The 15,500-nt window shown below is 56.3% G+C and overlaps 1 protein-coding gene and 1 long non-coding RNA gene across 2 annotated transcripts in view; both read left to right on the forward strand.

Moving 5' to 3' along the window:
- The window catches only part of Itga9 (integrin subunit alpha 9), an 84,338-nt gene extending 73,434 nt beyond the window's left edge, over positions 1-10,904 (forward strand). Inside the window, exons 23-28 of the mRNA XM_042667334.1 lie at positions 2,506-2,631; positions 4,032-4,151; positions 6,039-6,140; positions 8,151-8,270; positions 10,020-10,129; positions 10,212-10,904. Coding sequence (XP_042523268.1) covers positions 2,506-2,631; positions 4,032-4,151; positions 6,039-6,140; positions 8,151-8,270; positions 10,020-10,118 — 567 coding nt within the window. The 3' untranslated portion in view covers positions 10,119-10,129; positions 10,212-10,904. The remainder of the gene's footprint in view (positions 1-2,505; positions 2,632-4,031; positions 4,152-6,038; positions 6,141-8,150; positions 8,271-10,019; positions 10,130-10,211) is intronic.
- Positions 10,905-10,945: 41 nt separating this feature from the next.
- On the forward strand, positions 10,946-13,036 carry LOC122096742. Its single transcript, XR_006145381.1, has 2 exons — positions 10,946-12,348; positions 12,674-13,036. It is a non-coding gene; the product is annotated as an uncharacterized LOC122096742 (long non-coding RNA).
- The last annotated feature ends 2,464 nt before the right edge of the window (positions 13,037-15,500 follow it).

Below are 15,500 nucleotides of genomic sequence, written 5' to 3' on the forward strand. Positions count from 1 at the left end.
CTGTGACTCAAATGGTAGAGTGCCAGCCTTGAGCAAAGGAAAGCTAGGGGATAGCACCTAGGTCCCAATGCACCACACACACACACACACACACACACACACACACACACACGCTCAGATCTCAGATCTCAGGCATGCTATGTCTCCTCCAGAGGAGGCGGGGGGCTGGGGGGGATGACTCTTATGATCCCAACCAGCAGATGGGCTCCGCTTACAAAATGTATCCTTCGTTATCTGCAGCAGGAGAAGCATTTGTGGCGGCCTGTCCACAAATTTTTTTTTCATAAAAAAAAAAAAATCCGACCTCAGAGCTAGGAGTGTGGCTCAGTGGTACAGTGTTCGCCTAGCATGCATGAGGCCCTAGGTTCGATTCCTCAGTACCACATAAGCAGAAAAAGCCAGAAGTGGCACTGTGGCTCACTCAAGAGGTAAAGTGCTAGCCTTGAGCAAAAAAAAAGCTCAGGGACAGCATCCAGGCCTAGAGTTCAAGCCCCAAGACTGGCAAAAATACAAAAAAAAACAAAAACAAGAAAGCTATGACTTTCTTGCCCGGGCTGGCTTCAAACTGCCAACCTCTAGATCTCAGCCTCCCAAACTAACAACGAAGGGTGACACCGGCGTCTGGCTCCTGTACTGATCTTTATTTCGAACTTTACGGTCCTGAAGTTAATGTTGCTGTGGCCACCGTGGGAAGGTGACGGTCCCTGGGTGCGCAGGAGGGGCTCGGATCAGCAGAAACATGCCCTGGGCCTCCCGACCCCAGAGGGCGTGCAGAGTTGGGGGGGGGGGGGCTGGTCCTCTGTTTACCCAGTTGTCATCTCTGTGTTGATGTAATGTGATCTGGAGAAGCAGTGGGTGGGAGGGAATGTCGCCTGGCCCCAAGAGCCAATGGTGAATAGGGGAACAGGAGGTAACTAGAAACACATGTGCGACCACCATGGTCCCTGGACCCTGGTCTCTGGCCAGCACCACCTCGGCTCTCCCATCCAGCTTTTTACCCAAGAACCATCTCGGAGATGACGCTGGTTCCATCTTCCATTTCCCTTTTATTGGCGATGGGCCTTGGGGGTGAGGAGACGGAGCCTTGGACTCCGAGTGACCCTCCCCCGTCCGGGATGAGCATTGGCTTCACGCGTGCGTTCTTGAACTCAGGGCCTCCTGCTCTTCTTGCCTGGTGCTCTACCGCTCGAGCCACACCTCCACTCCCAGCTTTCCTCTGGCTCCTTAGAAATAAGTGTCTCTCAGATTTGTCTGTCCTGGGACTGGCTTCGAGTCACGATCCTCGCAGCTCAGCCTCCAGAGTAGCAGAGATGGGGACCTGAGCCACTGGTGCCCAGCCTGCCTGGACTGCCCGCCATTGGTGCTGGCCGTGTTCATCCTGGGCTCTAGTTCCCAGAACCATCAACTGTCTGGTTTCCTACCCACACGTGGTGTTTGCTCTGGGGTCGGGGCAAAGGGTCATATCTTTCCAGAGGCAGGGTTTGGGCTTTACGGGCGTGTGGCTCATCCCTTCGTCCTTGTGCAGACGCCGGGAAGAGCTTTGGGCCTCTCCTTTCTCCCAAAGGCCAGAGGCCGTGTCCCTGGGCGCATGGGACTCGACCGATGTAAGAGATGCAGGAGAAGAAGGGGAGCACGCAGAGCTGATCAGAGGAAAATAGTCACCATGGCTCAGTGGTAGAGCACTCATCTAGCATGCACGAAGCCCCAGGTTTCATTCCTCAGTACCATATACACAGAAAATGCCAGAAGTGGTGCTGTGGCTCAAGTGGTAGAGCGCTAACCTTGACCAAAAGAAGCTCAGGGACAGTGCCCAGGCCCTGAGTTCAAGACACACACACACACACACACACACACACACACGCACGCACGCACGCATGCACGCACACTGCACACACACACCAACTGGACTCAAGGAACAGTCATGAAATCTTCCCTAAATACTTCATTCTATGTTAGAGATCTCGCCATTCCTGACAGACTGTTTCAGGCTGGTGTGATTTTTTTCCCCCAAATATTGCTTTTTTTTTGGGGGGGGGGGTCAGTTGTGGGCCTTGAACTCAGGGCCTGGGCACTGTCTCTGAGCTACTTTTGCTCCAGGATGGCGCTCTACCACTTGAGCCACAACACCACTTCTGGTTTTTCTGGTGGTTCATTGAAGATCTGAATCTCATGGACTTTCCTGCCCTGGGCTGGCTTTGAACTGTGATCCTCAGATCTCAGGCTCCTCAGGAGCTGGGGTGCCAGGCGTGTGCCCTGGCGGAGGGACAGGTGCCAAGTGAGGAGGCCTTCCTCCTCATTCCTTGTGGATGGAGTTTTGGCTCTTCACCCACTTATGGTGGAGCAGGGAGGGCAATGACATAGCATATCCCGTCATATGGCCCATGCCAGACGGCCTGGGCCTCGGAGGACCTCCTTCCCCTCCCCAGTCCCCCTTGCCTCTCCCCCCCCACCCCCGCCCTTCCCTCCCACACTCTCACAAGACTCCTCTTTCTCTTTTATTTCCAGGTGGCCCAGGAGAAGGGAAACTGCTCCTTCCAAAAGAACCCCACACCCTGCGTCGTCCCCCAGGAGCAAGGGAACATCTTCCACACCGTCTTTGCTTTCTTCACCAAGTCTGGGAGGAAGGTGTTGGTAAGGAGGGCAGAGCCCGGGCTTCTGCTCCACACTTCTCCCTTCTCCACTATGGCTTCTGTTTTGCCATCCACCGACTTTAAAAATCACCAAGAGGAGCTGGGAAGGTGGCTCAGTGGTAGAACGCTTGCCTTGCATGCCTGAGGCCCTGGGTTCAATTCCTCAGCACCACATAAGCAAAAAATAAAAAAGCCGGAAGTGGCGCTGTGGCTCATGTGGTAGAGCGCTAGCCTTGAGCTGAAGAGCTGAGGGACAGTGCCCAGGCCCAGAGTTCAGGCCCCACGACCGGACCCAAAAAAAAAAAATCACCAGGACCAAGTTGGGCACCCGCAGTTCACACCTGTCATCCCAGCTGCTGAGATGTGAGGATCGTGGTTCAAAGCCAGCCCAGGCCAGGAAGTCCCTGAGACTCTTACCTCACATTCATGAGCCCCCACCCCTTGCACAAAAACAAGCCAGAAGTGGCACTGTGGCTCAAGTGGTAGAGCGCCAGCCTCCAGCAAAACAAGCTCAGGGACAGCACCCAGGCAGTGAGTTCAAGCCCCATAGCCAACAACATATCTGAGGACCAGGTTGTCCAAGTACAATAAACATGGGTCACAATGCATCAGGAATGCTTACATCTGTCCTGTTCCTTGTCTAAGTTTATACTGTCTGCATCATTTTTCCTTTTTATTTTATTTTATTTTTTTTTTGGTGGTCCTGGGGCTGGTACTCTGCCACTTGAACCGCAACTCCACTTCCAGTTTTTTGGTGATTTGTTAGAGTTAACAGTCTCAACAGATGTTCCTGCCACGGCTGGCTTTGAACTGTGAACCTCAGATCTCAGCTTTCGGACTTGCTAGGATTACAGGAGTGAGCTATGGGCAGTAATTTATATTTATAATTTATATATATTTTTTGTTTTCTTTAGCCAAAAGAAAATCTCCCATGATTTCTTTCCTTTTACGTTGACTATAAAATGAGCGGCCATTTGGTACTGGACAAGCGAATGAAAAAAAATAAAATAGCCTGGCTGTCCTTGGAAATCCCTTCGGTTTTTTTCTCTTCTGAAAAGATTTCTCCCTCTAATGGTAGGAAGGAACAACTGCAGTTTTCTTCTTGTTTTTGGTCTTTTGTCTTCACTGGGGCTTGAACTCAGAGCCCCGTGCTCAGGCTTGGCTTTATCACTCAAGGCTGGCACTCTACCATTTGAGCCCCCCATACACTTCCAGCTTTTTGCTGGCTCACTGGAAATCAATCTCATGGAATTGGACACCCAGGCTGGATTTGAACTGTGAGCCTCAGATTTCTGCTCCTGAGTAGCTGGAATGACAGGCCTGGCTCCCCGCGCCACCCTCCCCCCCCCCCCTCTCTCTCTCTCTCTCTCTAACAGCTAGTTGTCTGCGTTCTCTCCTCAGGACTGTGGGAAGCCAGGGATCTCTTGCCTGAAGATCCACTGTGATCTCAGCGCCCTGGGCAGAGAGGAAGGCCGCACCATAGAGATTCACACGCTGCTGAACACGGAAATACTGAAGAAGGTACGTCTGAGAACACGCCTCTCGGAAGTACCTCCCTGCTGGCACCCGCGGCTCTTGCCCGTCAGCCCAGCGACCCAGGAGCCTGAGAGCTGAGGGTCAGGGTTCGAAGCCAGCCCAGGCAGGAAAGTCCATGAGACTCTCATCTCCATGGAGCCATCACAAAACCAGAAGTGGCGCCGTGGCTCAAATAAATGGCAGACCGCCAGCCTTGAGTGGAAAAGCCCTGAGGTTTGAGCACAAGCCCCAGGAATGAAGGAGAAGGAGGGGCAGGGGGAGGAGAAGGAGAGAAAGAGGAGGAGAGGAGGAGGAGGGGGATGAAGAGGAAGAGAAGGACAGGAGGAGGAGGAGGAAGAGGAGGAGGAGGAGGAGGAAGCACTTCTTTGTAGAAAGCGTTTGAATTGGCTTCTCCACGCTCCTGCTGTTCTGGGTTAGTTTGACTTTGCTTTGCTTTCCCTTATTTGGGTTTGTCATTGTTGTGCCAGGCTTGCTGTCTCAGGGCTGGGATTACAGGCGTGTGCGACTGCTCTCAGAGCTCGGCTGCCCCTTGTGAACCTCTTCTGCCAGCGCCCTTGGTTGCTGTAGGAATACCAGATGTCGGAGGAGCGGTGTGTGGCCCAGGGAGTCCTGGGCTTCACCCAGATGTGCGGGGTGGGGGGTACTCGACTGGAGAGACCCCGGCTTCACACAGATGTGACTCCGCCTAGTCTTCTCTTTCACGAGCTCCCTAGCTGCTTAATTTGCACCTTCAGGTTGCTGCTCATACTGAAACTCTACAGTCTGACTTCTCTGTCTGGTTTTTTATCGAGCGCCTGGCCAATGCCAACTTCGCAGGTCTGGAAAGTACGGATTTTTGTTAAATTTATTTTTATTTTGTATTTTTTGCCAGTCCTGGAGCTTGAACTCAGGGCCTGGGCACTGTCCCTGAGCTGCTTTTCCTCAAGACTGGTGCTCTACCACTTGAGCCACAGCGCCACTTCGAGTTTTCTGGTGGTTTATTGGAGATCAGAGTCTCACAGGCTTTCCTGCCCCGATGGCTTTGAACTGTGATCCTCAGATCTTGGCCTGCTTGGCGGGCATGAGCGAGCAGCACCCGGCTTGCATTTCTTCTTCTCTAGTGTGTGTGTGGGGGGGGGGGGGGGAAGAGGGGCTAATGCCAGGCTCCTTAGCAAAGCCTGGATCAAAGCAGAGGTCAAAGCTGGGCCTCCACTGTTTCTGGAGACTAAAGCAGAATTATCTGTCACTCTGACACCAGCGTTGGCCTCCCTCTTCCTCCTCCTCCTCCTTCTCCTCCTCTTCCTCCTTCCAGGAGCTGAGCCTAGGGCCCTGGGCTGTCACAGCTCCCTGAGGACCAGAAACGAGGCCAGATGTGCAGTTGGCCTGGGCCTCAGGCTCCATGTTTATTTTCCTTCTGACCTCAGATCTGGCCCTGCCAAGGGAACTTGAGGGTTTGATCGTTTTGGCCTTCACAAGTTCACCTCTGAAATGGAGGATCTGATTTTTTTTTCTATCCCCAGAGAATTCAGATTATTTTTCTTTTCTTTTCTTTTCTTTTGTTGGTCCTGGGGCTTGCACTCTGGGCCTGGACACTGTCCCTCAGCTCTTCAGCTCAAGGCAAGTGCTCTACCACTTGAGCCACAGCGCCACATCTGGTTTTCTGGTGGTTCATGGGAGATCAGAGTCTCACGGACTTTCCTGCCCAGGCTGGCTTTGAACCAAGATCCTCAGATCCCAGCCTCCTGAGTAGCTGGGATGGCAGGAGTGAGCCACTGGCACCCGGCTGTGATGAAATTCCGCTGAGATCAACGTGGGACGTGGAAGCTGGGTGCTGTCAAGTCTGTCAGGGAAAGTCGCTGTCACTGGGGTGAAAACATGCCATCTGCTCCACAGGACAGCGCCTCTGTCATCCAGTTCATGGCCCGAGCTCGAGTGAAGGTGGAGCCGTCCTTACGGGTGGTGGAAGTGGCCCATGGAAACCCGGAAGAAATGACGGTGAGTCTGCTGCTGTCAGCCTCCCATGCAGCTAGGGTGACCGGCGCAAGCTCCTGGGATCCAAGACTGTCTGGGTAGAGATAGATCTGTGAGCAGAGGCAGGGTTAAGGTGGAGTAAGGCCTGGTCAGCTTTAGCTTCCAGTCCCGTTACCCACCCATCCGCTGAGGCTTTTCTGTGGTTTAATCTTCGGCTCCGTAGGGTTCCTTGTGAGGTGAAAGTTTCCAGCAGTGATTGTCCAGAGGAAAAAATGAAATCTGAGCCGGGTGCCGGTGGCTCATGCCCATCATCCCACCTACTCAGGAAGCTGAGACCTGAGGATCACAGTTCAAAGCCAGCCCAGGGAGGAAAGTCTGTGACACTCTTATCTCCAATGAACCCAAAAACCGCAGAAGTGGAGCTGTGGCTCCAGTGGTAGAGAGCTAGCCTTGAGCTCAAGAGCTGAAGGACAGCGCCCAGGCCTGAGTATAAACCTCAGGACTGGCATAAAAAGAAAAAGCACAAGCCCCTGAGTTCAAGCTTCAGTACCAGCACCACACACACACACACACACCACACACACGTGCAGGCACACACACACGTGCAGGCACACACACACACGCACACACACATGCACCCAAAACAAAACACTTAAGCTTGGTATGATGTCAAACACCTATAATCCCAGCTTACAGGAAGGCAAAATGAGGAGGATCACAGACTGAGGCCAGTGCTGGACAAAAACAAAACAACTCCTTGAAAAACAACCATAGTAAAAAAGAAAAGAAGGAAGGAGGGGAGAGGGGGAGAGAGGGAGGGAGGGAGGGAAAGAGGAAGGAAGAAGGAAGGAAGGAAGAAAGGAAGGAAGGAGACAGAGAAGGTCCTGGGGGCCTGGCTCAAGCTGCAAAGAGCCCACCTTATAGACAGGCACTAAATCTAAGCTCCAACAAAAAGGAGAAAAAACAAACCACAAGAGGACACAGATGCGGTGGGAAGAACTCACAGGTGAGGTGCTCTATGTGCAGACGGAAATCCTCTAGGCACAGGGCCGGAGCGGCCGGAGATGGGGTCCAGGAAGTCAGGGTGCCCCATCCTTCCTGAGGGGGTGAGGCAGCTGGGGTTCAGGAAGCTGGGACGTCCTGTCTTTTCCTGAGGGGTAAGGCAGCTGGGGTGTGCGTCCTGAGGGGCGAGGCTGAGTCACGGTACTTCCTCCAGAACACCATTTCCGATCGAGGCTGTGTGAGATCACGCTTGGACGGACGGACAGACAGCCTGGCCTGGGCTTTTCATTGTTCTTTCTTTTTGTTGGGTTTTCTCCCCTCCCATGGGGGAGGGAAACGTGAACGCACCTCCCCTTCATCGTCATAATTTTAAAAAGAGACAAAGACATTTCAAAATGAAAATAATAATAGGAAGATTCTCATCGTCAGGTTTTTAAGGATTTTTTTTATATAATTTTTAATTTTTTTTTTCTGGTCCTGGGGCTTGAACTCAGGGCCTGGGCGCTGTCCTTGAGCTCTTTTTGCTCAAGGCTGGCACTCTATCACTTCAGTTTTTTTGCCAGTTAATTGGAGATCAGCATCTCTCAGTGTTGCTGCCTCTGACTTAGAATGCTGATCCTCCAATCTCAGAGTCCTGGTCTCAAGCTAGGACGACCGGCATAAGCCCCAGACCACAGGACAGGACTGATATCCTCATCTCCTGTGACAAATGTGGATGGTGCCACGGTGTGTTAGCTTGGGTCCCAGAAGGCAGATGCCCAGAATTCTACATAACCACCAGGTACCCTCAGCTCACACCTGTCATCCCAGCTCCTCAGGAGGCTGAGATCTGAGGATCGCAGTTCAAAGCCAGCCCGGGCAGGAAAGTCCATGAAACTCTTATCTCCAATGAGCCACCAGAAAACCAGACATGGCGCTGTGGCTCAAGTGGTAGAGCGCCAGCCTTGAGCAAAAGCAGCTCAGGGACAGTGCCCAGCTCTGAGTTCCAGTATCAGTGAGATTTCCCTACTGAGGCTCTGGTTTGCTTCCTAGGCCGTCTTCGAGGCTCTGCACAACATGGAGCCTCGGGGCTACGTGGTGGGCTGGATCATCGCCATCAGTTTACTGGCCGGCATCCTCATCTTCCTGCTGCTGGCCGTGCTGCTGTGGAAGGTGAGTGGGGACCGTGGGCCCGCAGCCTCCGCCCCACCCTGGGCTTCCCAGATGGGTGGCCACCCCATCTCAGATCCCCTTATAGTTCACAGAATTGGGGAGACAAGGCCCCCTGCCACCTAGAAGTGGAAGTTTGTTTTGTGCTTTGTTTTGTTGCCAGTCCCGAGACTTGAACTCAGGTCCTGGGTGCTGTCCCTGAGCTACTTTTGCTCAAGGCTGGCGCACTGCCACTTGGAGCCATATATGGCACCACTTCGAGTTTCTGGTGGTTCCTTGGAGATGAGAGTCTCATGGACTTTCTTGCCCAGGCCTGGCCTTGAACTGCGATCCTCCAGATCTCAGCTTCCTGAGTAGCTAGTGTGGCAGGCGTGAGCCACTAGCTCTCAGCCTACAGGTTAAACAATTTCAGGGCAATGTAAAAGCAGAGGAAAGCTGGGCACCCAGGGCTCACGTCTATCATCCTAGCTGCTCAGGAGGTCAAGATCTGGAGGATTGTGCTCCGAGGCCAGCCTGGGCAGGAATGTCTGTGACTCTTATCTCCAAAGAACCATTAGAAAACCGTACGTGGTGTTGCGGCTCAAGGGGTAGAGCACCAGCCTTGGATTAAAAAGCTAAATGATTGTCTGGGCCCTAAGTTCAAGCACCACTTCTGGCAAAAAGAAAGAAGGAGGGAGGGAGGAAGGGAAGCCAACATTCCTTTTACACGGCTACTACCAGACCAGCACCTTCGCGGCCACTTATTTCCAACCCCATCCACAAGACCCTCATCTTACAACTGTCAGGAAAAAAAAAAGAAATTCTGGTTCTTCAACACACAGCCCTCTGCTGCCATCTGTCGGGACGTAGTTGTACTAAATGCATCTGGCTGCCGTGCAGAACGCACCCGACTCGGCCGGGTTCAGCTGTGGATTTTGTTTTGGTCAATTGTGGGGCTTGAACCCAGGGCCGGGGCGCTGTCCCTGAGGTCTTGTCCTCAAGGCTGGCACTCTACCACTGGTGCCCAGCATAGAGCACATTATATTTAAGATGTACTCTTCGGTTCAAAAGCAGACAAATGAACCATTGAGGAAGCTTAACTGTCCTTTCAGGAGATCTCACACAGTGTGACAGAAACCCTGGCCCAGGGCTGGTGGCTCACGCCCATCGTCCCTGCTACCCAGAGGCTGAGCTGTAGAGAATCATGGTTCAAAGCCAGCCCAGACAGAAAAGTCTGTGAGTCTCTTTATATCGCCAGTGAACCACCAGAAAACCAGAAGTGGCACCATATATATGCCTCAAAGTGGTTGAGTGCCAGCCTTGAGCAAAAATTGCTCAGGGACAGCGCCTAAGCTGTGAGTTCAAGTCCCACGGCTGACAAAAATGAACGCTAAGGGACAGCACACAGGCCCTGAGTTCCAGACCCATTTTTTTTTTTTTTTGGTCGGTCATGGGGCTTGAACTCTGGGCTTGGGCGCTGTCCCTCAGCTCTTCAGCTAAAGGCTGGTGCTCTACCACTTGAACCACAGCACCATCTCCAGTTTTCTGGTGGTTTATTGCCCAGGCTGGCTTTGAACCGCGATCCTCAGATCTCAGCCTCCTGAGTAGCTTGGATTACAGGCGTGAGCCACCGGCGCCTGGCTCCAGCCCCATTTTTCACACACACACACACACACACACACACACACACATACACACAGCTGCCACGCTGAGTCAAAATGTTCCCCTCTCCAACACTACCAACTGCGCCCTTCCTTCTTTCCTGTCTTGCAGTTGGGCTTCTTTCGCCGAAGGTACAAAGAAATCATCGAAGCGGAGAAGAACCGGAAAGAAAACGAAGACAGCTGGGACTGGGCGCAGAAGAACCAGTGACCTGCCTGCAGTCCCGCCCCCATCATGTGCCGCGGGTCACCTGCCTGCACAGGCCCCGCCCCCGTCACATGCCACCGGTCACCTGCTCTGGGACCCTCCTGTCACGTGCCGGCCGGTCACATGCCTGCGGCCCCTTCATTTTGTGTATCTTCCATATTTGGAAGAAAAGGAAATCTTCTCCAGATTTTTCGGAGGCCCCTCTGATGCTAATTTTGTTTTTCCCCCTTCTTCCTCCTCATCTGCTCCCATCCAGGTGCTGGCCTGAGAAAGCCACTTCCCCTCAAGTCACAGGACTGGCCACCACCTCCTCCACCACCACCACCTCCATCTCCTTCTTCGTGATGAACTTTCTTAGGAACGTGAGTGTTAAGAAAGAGGCAAGCGATATTTATGAAGAAAACCTGCATGGTGAACCCTCGGGAAAACGGTTAACCTACAAGTATTTTTTTTATATATGTGTATATATGTATATATATACGTATATATACATATATATGTGTAAGGTTTTTTCTATAGATATATATATATATATATATTATGTGTCTATATTTGTACCGATGTTTTCTGAGTTCTGTTGAGTAGTTAGTTATGACTTCACTCAAGCACTGAAACCCCTCACCTGGAAGTCTGAGAATGACCCGGTGGGATCCGTATGCAAATTTTTTTAGCAATAAGAATATTGTACATGGAAAACTTGCCGTTAACAAGCAAACGAACAACAACAAAGACTGGCAGCCGGACGCTGGTGGCTCACCTCTGTCACCCCAGGAGGCTCAGCTCTGAGGATCACGGGTTTGAAGTCAGCTCCTGGGCAGACAAATCCCACAGACTTCTCTCCAATGAACCATCAGAAAAGAAAAACAAGGTGGGAACGAACGCTTGGCTCAAGTAGTAGAGCACCACCAGCCTCGGAAGGAAAAAGCCACATTGGGAGTACAACACCCCAAGTTCAAGTCCCAGTACCTGCACCAAAAAAAAAAAAAGAAAGAAAGAAAAAAGACTTGCAGATAAACTGACCTGAAGAAACCGCAAGGACGAATCTGCCACGTGGTAGGACTGCACGTGCAAATATATATATATGGATTTGAGGAACACCCTAGCGTCCTACTTGTGAGCTTTGTGCTCAGTGACAGGTGCTTTTCTACGTGCCTTTCTGGGGAAGGTTCCAGCAGTCATTTGGACAGGAAGCTCAGGTTCCCCCCAAGTGTACTCTGCCATGACTTCCCCAGCCAACCTCTCTCCTCGCTCGAGCTGGCCAGGCGAGGCCCCCAGCCAGTGGTGGGCTGTGGTTCCTGGGGACAACCTGCAACCTGTGTGCCTTTTTCCGGGTCCCAGGGACCCCGCGATGCAGCAAAGGGAAGACGTCCTGGAGGGGATGACCTGAGCCCGGGTCACCTCCGGCCCTCCAGAGGGCCAAGCTGTGCCTCAGTTGTCTCAATTGAGAGCAGGGGAGTCCTCGCATTTCTCCTCCTGAAACCAGGGAGCAGTGAGCCTGGGCTCCATGCCTGTGGCGGCTGGAAGTCATCTGTTGGAGAAGGAAGGCAGACCCCAGTGTGATGCCCTCCCCATAACCCGAGGCCGACCCTGGCACCCACCACCCTGGCCGCCCATGGCTGGGGTACAGCACGGCTTTCCTGCAAGGACGGACAGATGGAAAGTGAGGTGCACACCCCAGCAGTGGCCGCTGCCCCTGCAAGCCAAGAGCCCCTGACAAAAGCTGGTGAAGGCCCCGGGCAGGTGGCGTGGCCAGGGTTGTGTTTTATGTTTCCTTATCAAGCTGTGGAAAGTCTGAGAACATGGCCAGAGAGGTGCAGGACTCCACCTCCGAGGGTGCAGGTTTCCCTGCATGGCTGCTGCAAACACCTAAAAAAATATGGGTGCAAAACACGTGTGCACGAGAGGCCACCGCAGACCTGACACAGAGCACGCGGCTTCTGGAATCTTCTTAATGCAGATGGCCCAGATGCATGGAAATTAAGACCAGGGCCAGATCCCCTTCCTGTGAGCCAAGATGCTAGCCAGCGACAGCTCCAGGGAAGGTGTGGAAGGGCGGCCCAGGGAGACCAGGCCCCTCACGGCTGGTGCACTGGGCCACATCTGTCATCCCGGCCACACAGGAGGCTGAGGCCCGGGAACCCCGGCTCCAAGCCAGTCTGGGGCGGAACTGTCTTGAAGACTCTTCTCACCAGTAAAACAGCCAAAAACTAGACACGGAGGTGTGGTTTGAGTGGTAAGTGTGCCAGCCTCGAGAGACGCTAAGGAACAGCACCTAGGCCCCATGTTCAAGCCCCTGTACGCACACACGCACACACACAATTTGAGGGATACACGCCATGGGGCACAGGCCCACACGTGTGACACTCTAGGCTTGATTCCAGGATCACAACTAAGTCAATGGAATTCTCCTCAGGGAGATGGCCACGTGGAGGCCCCTGGGCCTTAGGGAGATGGCCACATGGAGATGGCCGTATGGAGCCCCAGGGCCAGGGAGCGGGCCTCTGTCAGGCACCTCTGAGAACGTGGGGCCTGTGTGACATGCTCTTTGTTGTCACCAGTGGACTCGTGCAACGGCCAGTGGAGAATACATTTCTGGAACAGCTGGAGGGATGACCAGGGTGAGCCCAGTGGATGCTGCGATGTCTTCCAGCCCTGGATGGGGTGATGAACGGCGTGAGGTGGCCTGGGCCTATCTGGTGTCTTCTTTGTGGCTGTAATGTGTCAGGTCCGAGGTGCCCGCGTGATTGGCACAGTGGGCTTTTGTAACTTGTCTGCATGGTGAGCACCCCTTCCGTGGGCTTCTAGAAGGCTCTGTCCCGTCCCAGGAGGGGGTCCTCGCGGTCACTCAAACTGTGTGGGACATGCCGGGTTTACACAAGGATAAAGACGTGTATTTCACAATAAAAGACGGCTGCACACGGCCCACACATGTCTACCTTCCTTTAACAGCCACCCATGAGGGCACTGGGGTGGGTGCACGGTGCAGGACACGGGGTGAGTGTGCGGGGTGCATGAGGGCTTCGGGGTGAGTGTGCACACCACGAGGGTACTGGGGTGAGCGCACGACGGCGCCGGGGTGAGCGCACACCACAAGGACACCAGAGTGCGCACAGTGCACAAGGACGCCGGGGTGAGTGTGCGCGGTACACGGTGCCGGGGTGAATGTGCGCGGTACACCGTGCCGGGGTGAGTGTGCGCAGTACACGGCGCCGGGGTGAGTGTGCGCAGTTCCCCGTGCCGGGGTGAGTGTGCGCAGTACCCCGTGCTGGGGTGAGTGTGCGCGGTACACGGCACCGGGGTGAGTGTGCGCAGTTCCCCATGCCGGGGTGAGTGTGCGCGGTACCTCGTGCTGGGGTGAGTGTGCGCGGTACAAGGCGCCGGGGTGAGTGTGCGCGGTACACCGTGCCGGGTGTGTGTGGTACACGGCGCAGGGGTGAGTGTGCGCGGTACACCGTGCCGGGGTGAGTGTGCGCAGTTCCCCGTGCTGGGGTGAGTGTGCGCGGTACACCGTGCCGGGGTGAGTGTGCGCGGTACACGGCGCCGGGGTGAGTGTGCGCAGTTCCCCGTGCTGGGGTGAGTGAGCGCGGTACCCCGTGCTGGGGTGAGTGTGCGCGGTACACGGCGCCGGGGTGAGTGTGCGCAGTTCCCCGTGCTGGGGTGAGTGTGCGCAGTTCCCCGTGCTGGGGTGAGTGTGCGCGGTACACAGCGCCGGGGTGAGTGTGCGCAGTTCCCCGTGCTGGGGTGAGTGTGCACGGTACACCGTGCCGGGGTGAGTGTGCGCGGTACACGGCGCCGGGGTGAGTGTGCGCAGTTCCCCGTGCTGGGGTGAGTGTGCGCGGTACACGGCGCCGGGGTGAGTGTGCGCAGTTCCCCGTGCTGGGGTGAGTGTGCGCGGTACACGGCGCCGGGGTGAGTGTGCGCAGTTCCCCATGCCGGGGTGAGTGTGCGCAGTTCCCCGTGCTGGGGTGAGTGTGCGCGGTACACGGCGCCGGGGTGAGTGTGCGCAGTTCCCCGTGCTGGGGTGAGTGTGCGCGGTACACGGCGCCGGGGTGAGTGTGCGCGGTACACCGTGCTGGGGTGAGTGTGCGCGGTACACGGCGCCGGGGTGAGTGTGCGCGGTACACCGTGCTGGGGTGAGTGTGCGCGGTACACGGCGCCGGGGTGAGTGTGCGCGGTACACCGTGCTGGGGTGAGTGTGCGCGGTACACGGCGCCGGGGTGAGTGTGCGCGGTACACCGTGCTGGGGTGAGTGTGCGCGGTACACGGCGCCGGGGTGAGTGCACACCGGTAAGCGTACACTTACGAGGGAACCAGGGTGAGTGTGCACACGAGGACTCCGGAGTGCGGTGCAGCAGGACGCCGGCTAAGTGTACGTAGTGCACGAGGACGCTGGGACGCGCGTGCAGTGGCACGGGGGCGCGGGGGCGCGGAGCGGGATCCGGGGAAGCGGGGAGCAGCCGGAGAAGCACTGGGCCAGGCCCCGCCAGGTCCGCCCGCCGCCGAGGGACTCAGCGCTCACGGGCGAGCGCGCCAGGCCCCGGTGCGCACGCAGCCAGTGAGCGGAGCCAGACGCCCGCTGAAACCCGCCCCACAGCCAATCCCCCGCAGCTCGTGGGCCCGCCCGAGATCCCTGATTGGCCGAAAGTCCAGGGCTCCGCTTCCGCGCACCGTCGTACTGCCCCGCCCACTGCGCAGGCTAGCCCGTGAGCTAGAGGACTGCCCCAGGGGGACCGGGCTAGCTTGCCTCTTAACCCCGCCCCAAAACGTCACGTTCATAGACCCTCCCCCAGGGGGCGGAGTCAGTCTCGCAGCCGTCCCCCGAGTTCGCTGATTGGCAGACGAAGCCGCGCCACGCCCGCCGCTCGGCACGCCCCCTGAGCGGTGACGCAAGCCGTGCGAAGGAGGCGCTTGGCCCCGCGCGCCCGGGGCTGCGGGCCCGGGCCCGCGCGGGCTTCTCCGCCATGGCGCCGCGGGCCGTCAGCCCGAAGTCCGGTGCGTGCTCCGCGGCGCCCCGCCGGCCCGACCCATCCCTGCGGCGGGGTCCCCGCTGCTGTCCGCGCTCCCCGCGGCCCCCCTGAGACCTCCGGCCCCCCAGAACCCCGGTCCGCCCGCCCCTCAGGCCCCCGGTCCTCCCCGCGGCCCTCCCGCCCCGCTCAGACCTGCGGTCCTCCCCGCGGCCCCCCTCAGGCCCCCGGCCCCATCCGAGCGCCCCGCTGCCCCCCACCCGGGACCCCTCCCCACAGCCCGCACCCCCAACCTCCGCGCCCCGCCCCTCCGCCCCTCCCCCGCGGCTCCGCCCCTCCCCGCGCCCGGCGGCCGCTCCTCTCCGGCCTCGCTGCTCGGGCGGCGGAGGCCCCGCGGTTCCGGGCGCAGCGGTGGGGCGCC

The sequence above is a fragment of the Dipodomys spectabilis genome, unplaced genomic scaffold (genome assembly GCF_019054845.1).
Source record: "Dipodomys spectabilis isolate Male_0828 unplaced genomic scaffold, ASM1905484v1 ptg000388l, whole genome shotgun sequence".
Taxonomy (NCBI): domain Eukaryota; kingdom Metazoa; phylum Chordata; class Mammalia; order Rodentia; family Heteromyidae; genus Dipodomys; species Dipodomys spectabilis.